Here is a 20,637-nt window from a genome sequence, read left to right as displayed (position 1 = left end):
TGGATTTTGGATGTTTTATCTGTATACACAAAATTAAAAAAAAAAAAAAAAAAGTAGCAAAACTTGCTATTAAAGATTTTTTTTTATAGGGGAGAAAAAAGGGAGGACTTTCGAACAAGACAAGCAGTATTAATGTAAACAGAAGATTAATAATGAGAAGAATCAGGGCCATAAACTTATGTAAATGAAGAATTTTAATAAAATGTGATCCAAGATTCAATGGCTATTTTGAATAATGTACTAGTAGTGGCAAACAGTGCAAGGAAGCAAGCTTATGCTGCATCAGCCAAAAAAAAAAAAAAAAAACTGTACATCTCCCCTTTAACAATTTGTTTAATCATTCCTTAAATTTACTCAAACTACCCACCTCCACTTCCAAGGTGAAAGTTTGTTCCAACAATCAATTACTCTAGCTGAAAGAAAATTTTTGCACATCTATAATGCAACCATCCTTTTTTAATTTAAATTTATGTCCCCTCTGTGTGTTGTCTGAAAATGAGTAAGAATGCCACCAGCATTTAGTTTATTCAATTCATTTAAAGCAGTGAACATTTTAACTGGTCTTCCTTGCAGGTGTGCCTACTAGTTTCCAGGTGCTGCAATTTGCAGAACTGAAGTTTTTCATGGAAAGAGTATCCTTTTGTTTCCCTGACTAATCAATTTTTCTCTTTCTGCACCCATTCCAACAGATCCACATTCTTCCTAAAATGCAGCTTCCTGAATCTGTATAAATATTGTATAACAATGAGAAATCAATCTGTAAAACTTTTAATATAGACCCCAGCTTTGTTAGAATGCACTGATACCCTTCCTCCAAATGAATAATAACAAGTCAGTGCCCACTATGTGATTAATTATTACAGTTAAAATGTAAACTAGCAGAGAAAATTATGTACGGCATTATGAAAATGTAATAAACAATATTTTAAAGTTATTTACTTTGCCTTTATGCTGCAAAATCCATCCCTCCAGTTTCATTCAATTAAAATAGTATTGGCCATCAAAACTTTTTGCATTCCAGAAGTTTTTTTTTTTTTTTTTTTTAGGGAGAAAAAAAATTAATCTAGTACAATTTTTAATAGATTAATCAGATTAATACATTATCAAAACTACAGTGGTACCTTGGATTACGAGTAACTTGGTCTGCGAGTGTTTTGCAAGACGAGCAAAAATTTTTAATAAATTTTAACTTGATAAACGAGCGAGGTCTTGCAATACGAGTACAGTCAGTCCTCGTATAACACGTGTTTACACTACACGAATTCGATCATACACGATTTATAAATAGGGGAACGATATCTTATATAACACGAACCGAATTCGCTTATGCACGATTCGCCTTTGTGTTTACAAGAAATGGCAGTCGAACGCAGAATCACCCCAAATGAACGCAACACGATGGGAATGAAGAGAAGATTCCGAAATTGTATTTATGTGTTTTATATCAGTGAAGGGGAAACACATTTCACCATAATAACGTAAAAACCAACACAATTCCAGCTATCGGTATACAGTAATCGCAAATGCAATTAGACAGAGTTTATTACCAGTTTATAACAGATTCCACTAGCAGAAACGCAACTGGAAATTGTTTTTATTGTTTTATTGTAGTAACCCCTTGAAATGTGCTTTAGGAAAATGTGAGGTGTTAATAGTGTATCTCTGCCTTTATGGTGTTGTTTATTCAGTTGCTACACGGGCGCAGCTTTGTTTGTGTGTATCAAAGGTGCCTCCTCATTTTGTAATTGTGCTTTATTTCCTAAAAATTGCCTACCGAGCGTCACGTGATCACGTGCTGCTCGGGATTGTGGTTAATCGTCTCGCATGTTCGGTCTCAGTCGGCATACCTCATTCGTATACAGTCAACATTGTAGTGAACATTCGTGCTAGCGTTGTGACCACGTGTATGTGCGTAAAGCAATTTTTTTTTTTTTTGTGTTCAAATTTAGTGACTGTTATTTATTAACTGTACACTACGAAAATGGCCCCAATGAAGAAGAGGGTTGAAAAGGAAGGCGGTAAGAAGAAGGAGATGATTACGGTAGAAATTAAGAAGGAAATCATCGAGAAGCACGAACAAGGTATGAAAGTAGCCGCCATCGCAAGATTTTATAAGAAGTCTACGTCAACAATTTGCACAATATTAAAGAAGAAAGAAGAACTAAGGGGACTAGATGTAGCAAAAGGAGTCACGAGAATATCAAAGCAACGGCCACGTATTCTGGAAGATGTTGAAAAGTTGCTTTTGGTGTGGATAAATGAGAAGCAACTAGCAGGTGATACTGTGACCGAGAACTTGATCTGTGAGAAGGGAAAGGCCTTGTACGCCGACCTCGTCAGTAAACAGCCAGGTACGTCTACAGAAAACGAAGAAGGCTTCAAGGCGAGCAGGGGATGGTTTGATAACTTTAAGAGGAGAAGTGGCAACCATAGTGTTGTGAGGCACGGAGAGGCTGCGAGTTCGGACGCTAAGGCAGCTGAGGCGTTCGTTGCCGAGTTCCAGAAGCTCATGGTTTCCGAGTGTTACCTGCCGCAGCAAGTTTTTAATTGCGATGAAACGGGGCTTTTTTGGAAAAAGATGCCAAAGAGGACCTACATTACAGCAGAAGAGAATGCAATGCTCGGTCACAAGCCCATGAAAGACCGTCTCACCCTCTTGCTGTGCGCTAATGCAAGCGGTGATTTCAAAGTGAAGCCCCTGCTCGTGTATCATTCTGAGAATCCACGAGCCTTCAAGAAATGCAAGGTGCAGAAGAGCCAGTTAAATGTTATGTGGAGGTCCAACAGCAAGGCTTGGGTCACCCGTATCTTGTTCGTTGAGTGGATCAATGAGGTCTTCGGTCCTGCAGTGAAGAAATACCTTTTAGAAAAAAAACTGCCACTCAAAGTCTTGCTGGTTATGGATAATGCTCCTGCTCATCCTCCAGACCTTGAGAACGACTTACTGGAAGAATTTGAATTCATTAAGGTCCAGTTCCTTCCTCCCAACACCACTCCATTACTCCAGCCCATGGATCAGCAGGTCATTTCGAACTTTAAAAAGCTTTACATCAAGGCACTATTTCAGCGATGCTTCGAGGTGACCGAAGAAACTAACCTTACCCTCCGAGAGTTTTGGAAAAATCATTTCCACATCGTAAACTGCCTCAAAATCATCGATAAAGCCTGGGATGGGGTCACCAAGAGAACCCTCAATTCTGCTTGGAAAAAACTGTGGTCTGATTGCGTTGAGGGGTTTGCTCATGAACAGGAGCTGCCAGTTGTCGATGAAATTGTGTCCTTGGGGACGACCATGGGACTGGAGGTGAATAAGGACGACATTCAAGAGCTGGTGGAGGAATATGACCAGGAGTTTACCACCGACGAACTGATGGATCTGCATCGCGAGCAACAGCAAGGGGTGATGGAGGAGATCTCGTCTGAGGAGGAGGAGAAAAAATGGAGACATCCCTCTCTTCAAATGAGATTAGGGAGGTGTGTAAAATGTGGGAAACAGTGCAAAATTTTGTAGAAAAACACCACCCGAATAAGACTGTGGCAGTGCAAGCGATGAATCTGTTTAACGACAATGCAATGTCATATTTCCGCGAAATCCTCAAAAGGAGGCAAAAGCAAGTGTCATTGGAGAGGTTCTTTGTTAAAGTCGCACAAAAAGAAAAAGTCAACAGATAGTAATGATTCCGTTAGTGACAGTGAAAGTCGTTCTACCCAATAATTAATAAATTCGATTGCTTTTAAAAATATAAAAAGGTATGTATGTATTTTGTATTAATCATTTTTACAGTATGTGAATATTTTTGAGTTTTGGAACAAATCATCTGAGTTTCCATTATTTCTTATGGGGAAATTCGCTTTGATATACGAGTGCTTTGGATTACGAGCACGTTTCCGGAACGAATTATGCTCGCAAACCAAGGTACCACTGTATTCTTGAATATACGAGTGTTTGCAATATTGGAAACAAATTTTGCAACTATAAAAATAAATCATATATTGCTAGAAAAGACTTAACCAGGAATTGAGTTGATATCAACTAGAATATAATGAGTTAAATTATTACTAATTTTTAAATATGAAATTAAGTAATTGATATATTGTGTAAATGATATAAATCAGGATATTATAAGCTTAACAATAACAAATGAACCAGCAATGTAATGGATAAAAGTTGTTTTTATTACTATGGTATAGATGATCAAATCCAGACATAGGTTTCTCTGTTTTAACTATTCCTTGATCTCTTTGAGAGAAAAACTGAACAAAGTGATATATAAATAAGAGTTGTAAATAAAAAAAAGTGCCACCAATTAAATGATACTACCATTTGACCACTGAGTATGGCAGCATAATTTTTTGACATTCCGAAGTGCGTCTAAATGTCTTCATTTTACTTGAAAAGAATTTACTGATTAAATAAATTAACCACTAAACTGGTACCTTAATTTTGACCTTTATATTACTCATCTTTAATTTGGGAATAAAATCTTTTTTTTTTTTGAAAATCTGACTTTATTAAAAGATATTTAAGAATGTGTTGGTAAATGTTAGAAACCAATACTATAATTATATGTACCTATGCAAAGCAATACTTTATATCTTACTGGTGGTATGCAAGGTAAGATTGTTTAAAATAATACAACTGTAATTTCCCTATTTACAAGCATAAAAAGCACAAAGTGCCAAACTTATACCAGCTATGGCATATAATCTGCAAAAGATAAAATTCAGAGCCACCTAAGAGAAACCTTGAAACAAACAAAAAAAAACCTGTTGGAAATCCACAAAAAAAGTAAGCATCCAGTGAAATTACAAGACATTTTCCATAAATTTTACAGAAGCTTTAAAAGCTGGCAAATAAAATAAAAGCATATTAGAAATGCACAAAAATGCAAGCTTTCAGTGAAGTCATAAGACATTTTCCATAAATTTTACAGAAACTTTAAAAGCACGCACTTAACATGGTTACTATTTTTGTAATTAATGTTATAAGTAGCTGATTGTCAGTTATACAAAAACCTCATAAGTTACCCAAATTCATTTACCTTGGAAATAATGTTCCATAACCTTAATAAAGCTAAAAGCATAAATTAACCATATTTGCATAATTTAGGTTCATATCAAAAGCACCATAACTACTTATATCTAAAAAGTAATAAGATCTAGCACATAAAAATATGTATTCCCAACCATTAAGAAATATTTAAAATCAGTTTTTGCTTTTAAAAACATTAGTTATTTTCCAAATAAGCAGCTTAAGCAAGATAAATGAATTCAGGATTTAAGTCACATTTGCTCTCAGGTACATCTGCAAATTTTCCATATGAGTGATTCATAACTAATATTATACAAATATGATAACATGTAGTGCCAATAGCATAGATCAAAGTTATTATAATAAATAACAGTTAACCAAATAAGAACTTAGTTAATCATACAGAATTTTGCAATGTGATTAAACATTAAAAGTTTATTTGGTTAATCTGCAGTTAAATCTCTAAGGTTAATGTTTTTCTCAGACAACTATGATTTTTTTTTGGATTTTATAATTTATATTTAATATGCAATGACTTGGATTATGATCACACTATGATAATGTTAGAGATAATTATAACACGGTACAATTTCATGAAGATATTTTAGAGAAATATGCTCAAAGTCACTGATGCTCCTAAAAATCAACGACAGAAGTTATTTATTATTGTGCATATCGATACATTAACTGCATAGCACATTTGAGAAAAGAGATAATTTTAAACTTAGCAATATGGTAAATATATATTGAGAGAGAGAGAGAGGGAGGGGATATTTTGCTTCTGAAACGATACTATTGTCAAATTATGTACAGGTTCTTTGATTAAGTAACAGATTTTTAGATTAGCATAAATAACTTCACAACATTTTCTGAGACAGAGAGGGAGAGATAAAGATCAAAATACACAAGATATTAAGAACTGTATAACTGCTACCAGCATGATAGTGTAAGGTCTATTTTGATGCTATATCTGAACTAATAAAGGAACCTTTACTTTCAGACACTGTTGAGGAAAAGTATTTTGGTATTTAGTATTACTTCAATTTTATATAAATCAGTCAGAGAATCATTTTTATATAAATATCAATATGCTTCTATGTCAGTTTCATTTTCATTTTGTGCACATATTTACTTTTAAATAATTCAAATCTCATCCTTAATAATGACTCCATGATTATCTCCAGAAAGATAGAAATTGTGAATATCTACTTTCAAGATATGATACTGAATTACAGTTATGCTTCAAGCAGATTCCTACCCTGAACATAACCAATTATAAAAAAAAAATAACAAATAAAATAGAAAGCAAGGTTCAATCCACTAACTATACTTACCGTTGCTGCTAATATTTCATGTGGACAACAACCAAGTAAAAAACTCTTACAAACACGTGGATCTGTGAAATGTACCTTAAAACGGTTGTTCTCACCTGAAGAGAAAATTTAAAAGATATTTTTAGTTTCACTTTAAATTTAAAATCAATTACTTTTAAAACCATTCCTATCTCAAATGTATTAAAATAAACTTTAAATACCCTTAAGTCTATAACAATGAAAAATATAGTATCACAAATTTCGAACAAGATCAGTGTTTCTTAACATTGTCTGTGGCTAATCGAACATTTAGTTAAAAATATAATTAATTTACTGATCTGTGATCAGTAAATTAATTATATATTTTTTTTATTACAAGGCTGATTTTGTTTTCATTTTTTTAGTAAAAAATGTATCCAGTCAATATTTCAATCCATACTAATTCTACTCCTATAATAATATGATTATTTTAAGTGGAATCAAAAGATAAGAAAGATAACAATGATTCAAATAAACTTCAATAAATGGTCAGTAGCATTAGAAAGGTTAAGAATCACTGAGTGATATAAACTGCACATTTACTATGTCTATACTGAAAATCTCTCTCACACAGGATGGCCTCCCCAATTACAAGTTACTCATCCTCAGTTTTTTCAACAATTGCTGAAGTACTACCTTTTCTGTTATTTATACTATAATCGTCCTGGAAAGTGATCGTTCTTATGATCCCTATTAGCGAATTTGATTTTGCTGACAATGTTTGTTATTGTAGAGAATTACACAGCCCTTAATGAGTTTTTGCAACACATTACATCTAATGTAATGTAGTTAATCTGTAATCACACATCACAGAATGAACTTCACATTTTGCAAGAGCTGCCATAAGATACACAAACAATAATTTTAAAGGTATTCTACACTGTTTCAGCTTATTTCAGTACTTACTGGTCTCCATTAGTACACCTTTAGTGATGAACTTAATATGAACTCCCATTTAGGATATCAAGCTAAAACTCTTCAGAAAATCAATGCACCAAAAGTTACATCACATAGAAATTGATCCATGGTACATAGGACTAACCTGTCTACTTTTAAACTTAAATAGTCAAAGGAACTTTTAACTGTAGTAAATAATATTGTAGTCTTATCACTCATGATGAAAGAACTCCACATTTTTGCTTCTGCTATACTAATTTTTTGAAGTTATAAGTTTTACAGGTTAATTTTTGGTCATTTAGCCACTCCCTAGTAACTTCCTGTAGATTCTTCATTTGTGACCTTCCAAAGGAATATAACCCCTGCAGTTGAGGAAGGTACCCTGTGTTAAGATTTATATGATGTGTGTACATATATAATACATACAACAATCTCCCAATTTGTGAGCAAAAATTTAATAATACAAAATTTGATTTAAGAGCCTACATCTCAATCATAACAACCTCTACTCAATTTCAGCAACTTCCACAGATTTTCAAGTTTTGAAAGTAAAGGGTATAGAATGAAATATCTTCAACATTTTTTGAAGGGCTGAAATTCAAAATACATAACATCCAGATCATGCAATAATGCAAACCATAATATTAGAAAAGTAACATTAGAATGAATATAGAAAATGAGATACTGATGACAACCCATGAAAGGACAATACACATACAACCTGGATTTTTGGATCCAGTTTGGGGTCATATTTTCAAGCCAATACAATAATGATAGGGGGAACTGGAGGGGATTAAAGCTAAAAGCATAGAGAAATATTGAAACAATTAAATCAGTGAGCTTCATCTTTTGTATACCCATTCTCAGCTGAAAATAATTTGTGATACAAAATTGGTCTTTATCGAAATTTAGAAACATCAAAAAGTTTTAACATACAGCTTATTATATAAGATACAGTTTATGAAAACAGATCAGAACATAACTTGTTTATTTGTATTTATATTTGTTAAATTAATTTCAGTAGCAGGTAGCGAATTTACAATTAGAATATATTTCAGTATGATATACTTTTACCTAAAGGATTAAGGTCGTACCTATTTTCTGGGAGCAATAAGACTAGTGACACTAACTGGAATTTTGAGGCATTGTGATCAGAAGCAGGCCGTTGAAGTGACAAGTAGTTGAAAAGCTAGCAATCTTAGAAAGGTGCCAGTTTTAGCATGTGGAAGGGAAAATCCTAACAGTGGGTAGATGGAATGAAATATCCCAAGTGACACCAATCATTCCCCCTCCCAAGCCCCACTAAAATGGGACAGCTGTCTTTGCATAATTATCCAACGTTCCTTCACTTGTATTGGGTCTAGCACATAGCCTAAGCTAAGTTGTCTTAGTAAAGCGATGGTACTAAGTGTGGGAAAAAACTGCAATCGCGAATTATATTGCCCAATAAACTAAGTTAAATCAAAAACATGATTAAAAAGTGTATCATTCAATAAATAAACTTTCAGTACTTCACTTTTTTTTTCCCTTTTTTTTAATTTTTTTTTTGACTAGAGCTGCACATCGTGTTACACATTTTTCAATATCACAACTAGCTTTTTAACTGATCAACTGTGTATGAAAACACTATTGCCATATATGCTCCTCTTCATAATTTTGTTCAATTCATATCTTTCCTAGAGACCCCTCACTTTTTAATATTAAGTGAGAAAAAACTTCATAAATTCCCAATCACTTTACTATTACTTATAAAGCAGTGATACCATAAACAGTTGGTACACAAAATTCCTTACAGAGATTAGCAAAACTAAAACAAAAGTTTGTAGGGAGAGCAATGTGTATTAAAGGTATCTCTATCTTTAACATCCTCCATTTTGGGATTACTCACACATTCAGTACAAGATGTGATCAAAAGGTTCAGGAGCTGAATTTGTATCATTAAAGTGCAGCATTGTAGCAATCAATGACTTCTTGCAACATGTTCGGTGACTCATCTAGATACAGTAATGCATGAATCGCTCATTTATCTTCAGTCAGTCCGATTTACATGCATTGAATGGAAGGGTGTTTTTTTTTTTTTTTTAACTGATCAGCAAATCTGCATCAAATTGTGTTTCAAATTAGAAAAAAAGATTTTTAAATCTACAAAATGATAATCATTTCAAATGCCAAGAGCCACCACAGATAAAAGCATTGATCAAATCAGGCGAGTTTATTTGGAACTGTTTATCCTACACAACAGCCATAGAACTATCGTAAAAGAGTATAACAGTTTGAATGGTGCTTTAAAAATAAAAAGTGCAAAAACTTAAAAATTTGTGAAAGCAGTGTTATATCACGTATTAATATAGTCTTTTGTTTAGTGGAAATGATATTGGTATAATACATGTTCCATAAATTTTCTGTATTGTCAACATATTACATAAAAAAAATTAAAAAAAGTAAAACTGAATTCTATCTCTTCATCAGTTTCATTTCTTAACATACAGGTGGTAATCCAAACATTCAGGAACATACATAAAGTAGGCAATATACCAAATATAACACATTACTAAAATTCTTGCATATACTGGCAAGGTTATATATAGTTACAACTTTATTTTCATCAGTAATAATTTACAGTATTGCTCACTTCTGTTGAAGACATCAATGTTCTCACTAATAACCTGATCAATTGTACCCACTCAGTTATCTACAACCTTATTCTTCAATCTAATCTGACAGCACACTCTACCTTGCCGCATTGATATAACAGTGAGTTAATTCATAAAATTAAATCTAAAGACTTCTACAGGAATAAGTAAAAGCAACCAAGAGAGATGATACTAAGAAATATTCAGTGAACTCTGAAAAGAAGTAAAAACAGCAACATTAAAGGCTTACAATGAGTACACAATGAGTTCAGGTTAGCCTAATAACTCAGATATAAAACCATTCTGGAATTTCATGAAACCTAAGAATAAATCCACTAGTAAATTAACTCTATAATTTGGATGGAATTCTCTATCTAATGAATTCCATATTGATCAAGAGTTTCCCAAATATTTTTCTAGTATTCAAACTAATGATACAGCCATGTTTCCCAATTTTGTACCAGTAAAAAATGATATCCTCAATAATCTCTTGATCACAGATGATGATTTAAACTCGGCATTAAAGAATATGAAAAATTATCACACTAAAGGTTCCCAATGACACCAGCCTAATTTTCGAAAAAGATTGTCACTACTCTTAAACCAATCATACTTTGTATTTTCAACTTCAAGCAGGTTAACGTACTTCCAGTATTCAAAAAAGGTGATAAGTATGATGTACCCGATTACAGACCCATATCCTTGAAAAACAGTCTTCCTAAACTCTTTGACACAGTAGTACACATATCTTTGAATTTTTCTGGGCCTTTCATAGTTCAGGATCAACATGGTTTCTGCCGTGGAAAATCTGTGATTACCAATTTGCTTCCATTCTGGCAATATATCTCTGAAGCTCTTGATAATCATCCTCAAGTTGACATTCCACTGTTCCTGTGGCTAAGGAGAGCTGTATTATGCAATTTTTCCTGAGCATTATTATCGACCAAGTGAACTCAAACCCTTTTATCCCACTAAGTGGAATGCCTCAGAGTCTCCCCCATGGCCCAATGCTTTTCATAGCTTTCATTAATGATTTTCCTTCTTTAATCAACACCTGAAATGTTCAAGTTGCTCTCTACGCAGACAACCTCAAGGTCTATTTGGCTCTGAAAGAGATAATCAATTCTCGGCATCTTCAATGTGCCCTCAATAAATTATCAAAAATTCTTACTGCTTGGTATGTCATGTGAGATGAAGTAAGAACCTCCCACCAGGCAGAATGAAGATGGGGAATCATCATTGTCAAGGTGACGGATGCTATGAGAGAATGAGAAGATGTGGGAAAGTGAGGTTCACGTGTGGCAGAATTAGTATTAGCAGTGCCAAATAATGCAAGAAAGCAAACATATAAGGCATCAGCTAAAAAAAAAAAAAAATTATACTTCCCATTTATTAGTAATTTTGTTATCATGTGGCATTCCAAAAGCAGCTATGTATCAAAGTATCAAAGTTTTCTAGAAAAGCATTGTTTGAAAATATGAAATAAACTTGCATTATAGGTTAAAAATGCAAGTGGGCTCATGAATTCAATAGAAATAGAAAAGAATTCAGCAAATTCTACCACTTATAAAGGGAAACAACAATTTATCCTGATAACTTCAAAAATGCCTGAGGATAACTAGCATCACTTTCAATTGAAAGCAATGCTGGAGCTACAGGAAACAAATTCATATACGTCATAAATTTTCTTGAATTGTTGCAACACACACACACACACACACACACACACACACACACACACACACACCCACTTATGTGTCCATGGCCATAGCTTGGGGCCCCAAAGTATAAGGTAATGGTCAGGCTACATCTTGAGTATGGCATACAAGTTTGCAGGCCACATTTTAGGAAAGATGTAGAGCTGCCAGAATAGGTATAGAGAATGGCAACAAGATTAGTGAGGGGAACAAAAGGTATACAATAGGCACCTGCAAGGTGACTGATTGAGGTGTTTAAGGCTTTGAATAGATTGAGCAAGCTCAGTTCTGATGAGATTTTTCCTCTTGCTCAGAAGAGGGGACAATTCAGAATGAGGAAGGACAGTTGCAGCATAGATGTGTTGAAGTTTGCCTTTAGCCAGCTGGTAGTTCATTGCCAGAACATACTTCCATCTGTTGTTGTTGTGGAAGTAGACAGCTTGAATAAATTCAAGGAAGAACTAAAACTATTGGAAGGATGAATAGGTGAAATGGGAAGTTTTTTTTGGGGGGGGGGGGCAATTTGTATAAGCTTGCTTTCTTGCATCATTTGCCATTAAATTAGAATAGTGCAGGAATTCTGAAACTGTAAAATGTTACATTTCTGTATGGGGAAGACTTGCTTTTAGGGAAATGTACTGCTTCTCAGGTAACATCAATTATACTCCATCAGTGATCATTCAATTTGAAGACAATTTTTGGAAGGTGGAATGGAAATCATAGAGCAAGAAGACTATGGAATGCTGAGATACATTACAGCTTTTTGATCTCAGACTTCTTTCAGAATTTGATATAGCCACAATTATGATGGTTTTTTGGCTCTCTCCATATTCAGCTATAGTAAAGGATGTATGCATATGACTACTAAAAAAACCTTCTCTCTCTAACATTTCTCTGCAACTACTACAGCAGAAATAAAAGTACCAATAACTTGTCATGATAACCTCCATAGGCATTCCAAAATAGGCTTCATGTGCACTGCAAAACTTGGTGCCATCAATAATGTTGTACTTCATCTTCTTTGGGCCTATACAATATCCATAAACATAACAGAATTAGTCTGGTGATAACTTATACCTTCATTTGGTAGACAGCTATTTACAAGACTTATAAGAATATAACAGGCTCATATCACAGCAGCATTGGTACACATTTATATAATACATATAAATGTTGCAAAAACATAAAATTTTCAATTGCCACTAAAACACTGACATTATGAAAAAAATCAATACACTATTGAATTCAAAGCCTTAATACACTATTAAGGCTTTGAATAGATTGAGCAAGTTCAGTTCTGATGGGATTTTTCCTCTTGTTTGAGGAAAACATTCCAAAACTGTTTCTTATATGAATTTTCAGCACAAAATTCATATAAGAAACAGTTAAATATAAACAAACATTTCTTTGTTACAGAGTGTAATATGAAGTTAAAGAGCCTTATTATTATTATTTATGGAACCCCCAAACACAAGAGGTATTAGAACCCACAGTATTTAGTGCTGTGTGTGGGTTGAAAGTTGGGATGACAAAAGAAGATACTTATTCACATTAGACTTGATTATTTCTGTAGATTGTAGTTTCCAGGAAATGTGGGGGGGGGGGCACAACTGTTCCAGGAAACAAACAAAAGCTGAAGGAATAAACGAGAAAGAATAAAAATTGGTTCTGTGAGTTTGAAGCTGGACAGTAAAAGGATGCTGACTGGTTGCAGCACATGTCTAGAATGATTTGGAAGAGAGTGGGGGAATTATAGAAGCCAATTCAGAAGAATAGTGCTCTTGTATCTATAGAAAAGGTATGCAAGCAGAAACAGAATGTCTATGAGACAAGGAGTGGAGTGACTTTATAACAAATGTGTCAATTAACCAGGTTAAAGAGGCATCACCCCAGATATGGGAACATTATTCCATAGTAGGGCAGATTCAAGATTTGTACAAAGTAAATGTTTAGAAGAAAACTAATGCTGACAGCCAAAGAGAAAACCCAATTTTCTCTAATAGAGAAAATTGGGTTTTCTCTAATAGGGTTAGGCTCTAATACCTAATAGAGATATGTAACCTTGTCTAAAAATATGAGTATCGTCAAAAATAAGCATAGGAGAAGAAAAATCCTCTTTGCAAGATATAAGACAGGACTGAGTTTTAGAAGGATACTCAAGGACACTGGCACTGTTCAAGCATGATAACATGATTATGAAATACGAAAAAAGTTAAATGTACATTTAGTATACAAGTATTCAAAAATAGGCACTGAAAAAAGAAAGTACATTCACAAAAACCTATACAAAAGTTAATACAGGATATATAAATATGTTAGTCTTTGGCATTAATATTTGAATACCTTGAAGTGTATTTCTATCTAAAACATGCATTTCTTACTCAGGATGCATGAACTGTATTTAACAGTGAAAAAGCTACTGAAAAACTGACAGAGTATACTGACATACTGATGTTATTACATTAAAGCTTAACATAGGTTACACTGAAAATGTCTATCTTTTATTGCCACACTTCATGCACATTCATATTCCCTAATTGGCAAACATGCATACTGACTGGGAAATATGAAAAATACATTACGCAGTTTCCCCACCACTTTTGGTAAATGTGCACATTCTTCATCTACTTACATTTACCACAACATACATTAAACAAAGAATGAAGAGAAAAAATAATATAACAAAGACACAGTGTCTCTGTTACATGCAGTAACCAAATAACAGAATGGTAATCAGCAACAAAACTGAGAATTCCAATTTAAAATTGGTGGCAGGCATGAAGATGGAATGAAAAATCTTTTAGGTTATTAACAAAGACTATTATTTTAAAATAAAATAATTTTATTGTTGTCTATCATGAATTTCGATTAAATTTTTTTTCACACATTCTCCATATATATCACTCTACATATGGGAAAAATCAATCCTGATTAACAAACTCAAACTGAATTTATAAACTGGGAGATTACTGTATATATATATATATATATATATATATGTAAAAATCTTAATACTTTCTCTTGTGTTGATAATAGTATCAAATATCTACAGGTCTGACTGAATGGTGAAAAATTAATGAAGTCTGGATTGAAACTGATTACTTTGTAATCAGTTTTAATGCAAAAATCAGATTCTCAATGTAGGAAAGCTATTATTAGCATACACAATATCTTTAGATGTGGGTGGTATTTTTAAATATTTGTAGGCAAAGACATCTGCTTACAAATATTATCTTATTATAAATGACTACACAGATGCTTACTAATTGTAAACAACCTCTAGCAACTAAATTAAATATAAAAATTCTGTTACTTAATCATGATATTTCATAAATATTCAATTATCTGTGAAATGTTTATCAATTTAAAATAAATAACTATACCACATTTCACACTGAGTGTATGACAAAATCCTGTTTTGGATCTATTCTGTGACTACACAAAACCAAGAATTTGTCAATTCCTCATAAAGTCAACAAAAACATCACCAGAAGCAGGATAAATATTTCCATCATTTTATAATTAAAAAATATTTTTGAATAGTGGATTGAAGAAGAAAAAAATTTGTCGATATAAAACTAAAGAAATATTTACATTTGTATGAGCTTGAATTGAGAATTAAATATATTAAAAGCAATAAACACTACTTACTTTATAAGGCTACTTTAGAATATCTAAATTCAAAGTCTCAGAGAACTTTTTGCTCAGATTTCATTTAAAATGAAGGCATTCTTATGAAATTATTTCTAGCATTCTAAAGCGCAGACAGGTGAACTATTACACTACATATATCATGAATGGTAAGAATTCTTAGTCCTGTTTTATATGAAAATTTAAAATTACTAAGAATTAAGTAGCAACAGCTTAAATGAATTGGCCATAATAGAAAAATACAGTAAAATCCCATTACAACAAACTTCTTGGGGGATGCATGAATCACAGCAATGCACTGAAACTTTATTCTAATAAATATCACTTAAAATAATTTAAAAGAACCATTATTTGTTCAAATAAATTCTACTGCATTTTCTAACAACAGAAGGACAACTTCCACTTTATCTTACTTAAACAGACTTTAAAATCAATAATAAATAAACAAATGACAAAATATATAGTATAAAAGTAAAAATATTTGTTCAGTGATAATCATTTGAAAGCATATTGTATTTACAAGAAATGCAACTATACGGGACTAGAGTACAGATTTGTTAAAGGAAGATCATGTCTGACAATGATTAGCTACGATGAAGCCATAACAAAAGAACAATGGATGCAAAAAATAATAATTTCAGCATCACATATCTGTATGTCGGTAAAGCTTTTGACGCTGTTAGACAAAATACTGCAGAATTTGTCCAGCTGTACAAATTGGAGCAGTGTGACTTTAGGGACAAGTCACTACGATGGATGGTTGAGTAGCAGAAGACAGAGGTTATAAACAGGCATTTTAGGCATTCCCCTTGGACTGATATTATTTAGAGGAATCCCTCAATGTTCAAGTGCTAGGCACCCTTACTGTTTCCAATATTTATTAAAAATACTGAGGGAATATCACGCTTATTGTCAAAGTTTGCAAATGATACAAAGGTAGGTAGGCTGGTTAATGACAGGAATCAAGACAATAGAGAATGAAAGTGACAGGGGTAATTGTACAGTCTGACATGAAGTTCTCTAGACAGTGCAGATGGGCTGCAAAGACAGCTCATTGGATTCTGTAAATGATATACAGGAATTTTGCCAACAGAGCTAAAGAGATGATTATCTCATTGTATAATGCAACAGTTAGGATGCCTCTTGAGTGTAGCATTTCTGGAAATGCCTCATTTTAAGAAAGATGTTAATCTGTTGTAAAAAGGTGCAGAGAAGCACATCAACATTAGTCAAAGACACAAAATGGTATTCTTACAATGAAAAAGTTCAGTTCTGCAAATTGCAGTACCTAAAAACTAGGCACCAGTGGGAGATCGGATTAAGTGTTTAAGGCTTTAAATGGAGTGAGTAAACTAAATGTTGATGGCATTCCTATCTTGACAGCATACATGAGGACAAATTTAAATTGAAAAAAGGATGACTGCAGGATAGATGTGCAAAAATTTACTTTCAGCCTTGATGGAACAAACTTCCATCTGTTGTTGTAAAAGCACGTAGTTTGAATAAATTTAGGGAAGAATTAAACAAAGTATTAGAGGGAATGGACAGATGAGGCAGGTAGTTTTTTTGGCTGATGCCATATAAGCTTGCTTATATTATTTACCAATAAATACTGTATTGCACATGATTTTAATAAATCCATACTTGCAGAAATATCCTTAGTTTGATATAGTAACTTATTATATACATTATATTCTATTCATACATTAATATATCAATATATTAACTTTGTCCTCATGTATGCTGTCAAAATAGGATACATCCATGATTGTTAATTTTTTTCTGAAAAATAAGCAAACTGTTTTTTCCTTTGATTCCCCCCCCCCACCATTTTTATAAAAAAACATCAGGGTAGGAGGGTGAACAAATCTGCTCCAACTGAATTTCATCATGATCATTCAGAAATGTGGAAAACTTAACAGAAGGTGTAAAAGTGAATTTTTTCATCACTTCTTTTAAAATTTATTTATTTTTCTTAATCAAATTTTCCCATAGCTATATTTACAACAGGAAGGCCATTCACACAAGTACCAGTCATAATTTTCGCATATGTAAACTGATACATTTTAGACATAGGTGTCCTTTTAAAATAATTTGTACTGAATTTTTCATCTGAACTATTTCAACTAAAATGAAATTTACAGAGCATTAATGGAGAGCTGAAAATATTTTTGTTGCGGTGAAATTTGTTAAAAGTAGTCTTCATTGTAACAGGATTTTATTGTATTATTGTCTATAAAATTTAATTATATCACCTCAGGTTTTAGAAAAGCAGACTAAATACCAAATTCATGTGATATTCATGCCAACACAGACCAAAGGCGAAATGAAACTGAAAAGTCAACACATCTTTGTCAACTTAGCGAGTTTGCCACCAATAATACCAATTTAAGGAAATAATGTCTACCTATAAATATAAAATACACAGAATAATTGGAAGGAAAACTCCAAAATGCCAGTGAGATGGTATGTCTCCTTACAGGCTTAAATTTATTACAAAATGAAGTACATAAATTGAATGAAAGAAATCTTAAAAAGCAAAAAAAAAAAAACTTCTAGAGTGACATTGAAATGATACTAGCTTTAAGCTGCCACAAACTAACATGCTGAATTTAAAGAATAAAGTCCACCTAAAGATGAGGAGGGGGGGGAAAATTTTTTTTTTTTTTTAAATTAAATTAACCTGCATAATGGAGTGAGGAGTTTATCCTCACATGTACAGGCAACCCCTGTATAACACAGTTTTGCTTTAGCACTGTACTTTTGAGCTTTTGTGTAGGGAAAAGTTGTGCTATTATGTTAGATGTACTTTTTCAACATTTCCATTCTTTTTTTTGCGAATCCCCACTGTTAATTCGCTAGTTATTACGGAAAAAAAAAAAAAAAATTGGAATATTCCCATATTTTATTTTGTCAGGAAATCCTCATGTTAGGTTCTGTGCTATTGAACTTGTGGAAAAATCTAGATTTCAAAGTTTTACTACTATTGGATAATGCACCAGGTCATCCAAACATTGAAGTAATGTTCCCAACACCTATTACAACTTCTTTAATTCATCCATTAGATCAGTGATTTCAACCTTTTTTTTAATAATGGGACCCCTAAGTCATTTATTTTATTTTGTGGCACCCCTACTCAATTTACTGCCTGTTAGATCTGATTCCTCTATATATATATATATATATTTAATTCCTCAATATATATAGAGAGATTCATATATATATATATATATATATATATATATATATTTAATTCCTCAATATATATAGAGAGATTCATATATATATATATATATATATATATATATATATAGAGGAATCAGATCTAACAGGCAGTAAATTGAGTAGGGGTGCCACAAAATATATATATATATATATATATATATATATATACATACATATATTAAAAAAATGTTATATGATAGTTATTACAATATAATTATAAAAATTACATTTCATAATACAAATTATATATAGTATATAATAATTTTATTCTTTATATAGAGGTATTAAGTAAACATCAATTATAGATCACCACAAAATTAAAAAGATACTGTACACCTTTTTATAATGAAATAAACATAAATTTAAAAAATAATAAGTTTAAGTAACTTAAACCCAAATTACGTGGCACCCCGGTTGAAAACCACTGCATTAGATCAAGGCATTATATCTACCTTTAAAACTCATTACATCAGAAAAACGTTACAATGGATTTTGGAAAAAATAGATTCAGAATCCATTGAAGTGATGGAGGCATGGAAACATTTTTCAATTGTGGACTGTATCAGTTTTATCACTCAAAGAAGTCAAAACCATCAACATTAAATGCATGTTGGAAAAACGTATGGCCAGAGTCAGTTCATTCAGGAAATATGGTCGAACTGGCAGAAAATGGAATCCGTACGATAGTACACTGGTGTTCAAAGAAAGTGCATCATCCCTTAAAATTGTAACACCCGAATAACGAAAGTATATGGCAATATTTCTTACTGATTGCATCAGATAAGATTGATACGTGTAGGTGATGATGTAATGTTGCATTAGCTGTTACTTTCAGCTATATAAGCATGCTCTGCAAGGGTTGCAGTCATTCCTTGATTTTGTGAGGATGGCAAGTTATGTGCAGTTCACGCCAAAAAGAAAGAGTGCTATTGTTGCTTTAAGTGAGGAAGGATGTTCTTCCTGTCATATTGCTTATAGTGTCTTGTAATCAGTTGACAGTGAGCAGATTTCTTTCCAAACTCAAGAATACTGAATCTGCTGATAGGACAAAAGGAATCAGGCGCAAACGAGTCTCTATGCCAAAACAGGACCACGTTTTGAAGCACTTATGCCTTAAAAACCGTAAACCTTATTTGTCTGAGCTGAAAAGAGAATGGGAAGAAATACATGAGTGCAGTCAGAAGACACCTCTTCAAAAAGAAACTTTTAGCCCGTCGTCCTAAGAAGAAGCCCCTCCTCACACAAAAAATTAAAAAGGCACGATTAATTTGATGTAAGGAGCGTGTCAAATGGACCCCCGAGCAGTGCAAGTCAGTTATTTTCTCGGATGAGAAGAAATTCAACCTGCATGGCTCTGATGGGAGACAAATGATTCACCATAGACATGGCGAAGAATACCATCCAGACTGTATGGTGTCTACAGTGAAATTCCCTACCAGCCAAATGATATGGGGTGCATTTCATATCGCAGAGTAGGTCACCTGCAGTTTATAAAAGGTTCCGTAAATGCTAATGGATACCTGGCTATATTGGAAGGCAAATTGCTGCCAACCATTAGAGACCATTTAAACCTGCCAAGTAACTGCATCTTTCAGGACGACTCTGCTCCTTGTCATCAGACGAAATGTGTAAGTAGGCACATCTGTAGTTATTTTAGCTTCATTTCTGCATTAGAGTTTCAACAGTAATGTGTTTACATTTGTTACAGGTGAAAAAATGGTTGGAAGAACAGTCCATTACAACTGTTAGATGGCCAGGAAACAGCCCAGACCTGAATCCTGTAGAGACCTGTTGGCATCGTGTGTAATCTGCAGTTGCCAGAAAGAAACAAAGACCCTTTGTGAACTTCAGGAAGCCATAATTCATATTTGGAACTATGAATAATCTTCAGAAATTGATCTTGTCAACCTCGATGGTGTGCTGCTGTCATCAGGGCCAGAGGTGGTTCAACTAAATATTAGTTTGCACCTGGTGAACTTTTCATTTTGTTTTCTATTTAAAATGATAAACTGAAGCAAATTGAGGGCTTCTGATGACATTTCAGCCATAATTTTCGTGTTTACCAAAACTTGTATAAAAGGTTGCAAATGGTCATTGTGCAATATTTTGATAGCGCCTGTCAAATATTACTTAGCTTTGCTTTAACTATT

At 33.1% G+C, this 20,637-nt stretch overlaps 1 protein-coding gene across 4 annotated transcripts in view; it reads right to left on the bottom strand.

Moving 5' to 3' along the window:
- Positions 1-20,637, bottom strand: part of LOC150076793 (putative RNA-binding protein Luc7-like 1) — a 180,175-nt gene that overhangs the window by 125,454 nt on the left and 34,084 nt on the right. For all 4 annotated transcript variants that reach the window (XM_090386712.1, XM_090386711.1, XM_090386713.1 and 1 more), the window contains one exon: positions 6,367-6,461. In XM_090386712.1, the coding sequence (XP_090242838.1) occupies positions 6,367-6,461 (95 nt within the window). The remainder of the gene's footprint in view (positions 1-6,366; positions 6,462-20,637) is intronic.

Source organism: Mastigoproctus giganteus, chromosome 12 (assembly GCF_048544385.1).
Source record: "Mastigoproctus giganteus isolate SK-2022 chromosome 12, ASM4854438v1, whole genome shotgun sequence".
NCBI lineage: Eukaryota > Metazoa > Arthropoda > Arachnida > Uropygi > Thelyphonidae > Mastigoproctus > Mastigoproctus giganteus.
Note: the sequence above shows the minus strand (reverse complement) of the source record. Positions and strands in the feature narration are given on the sequence as shown.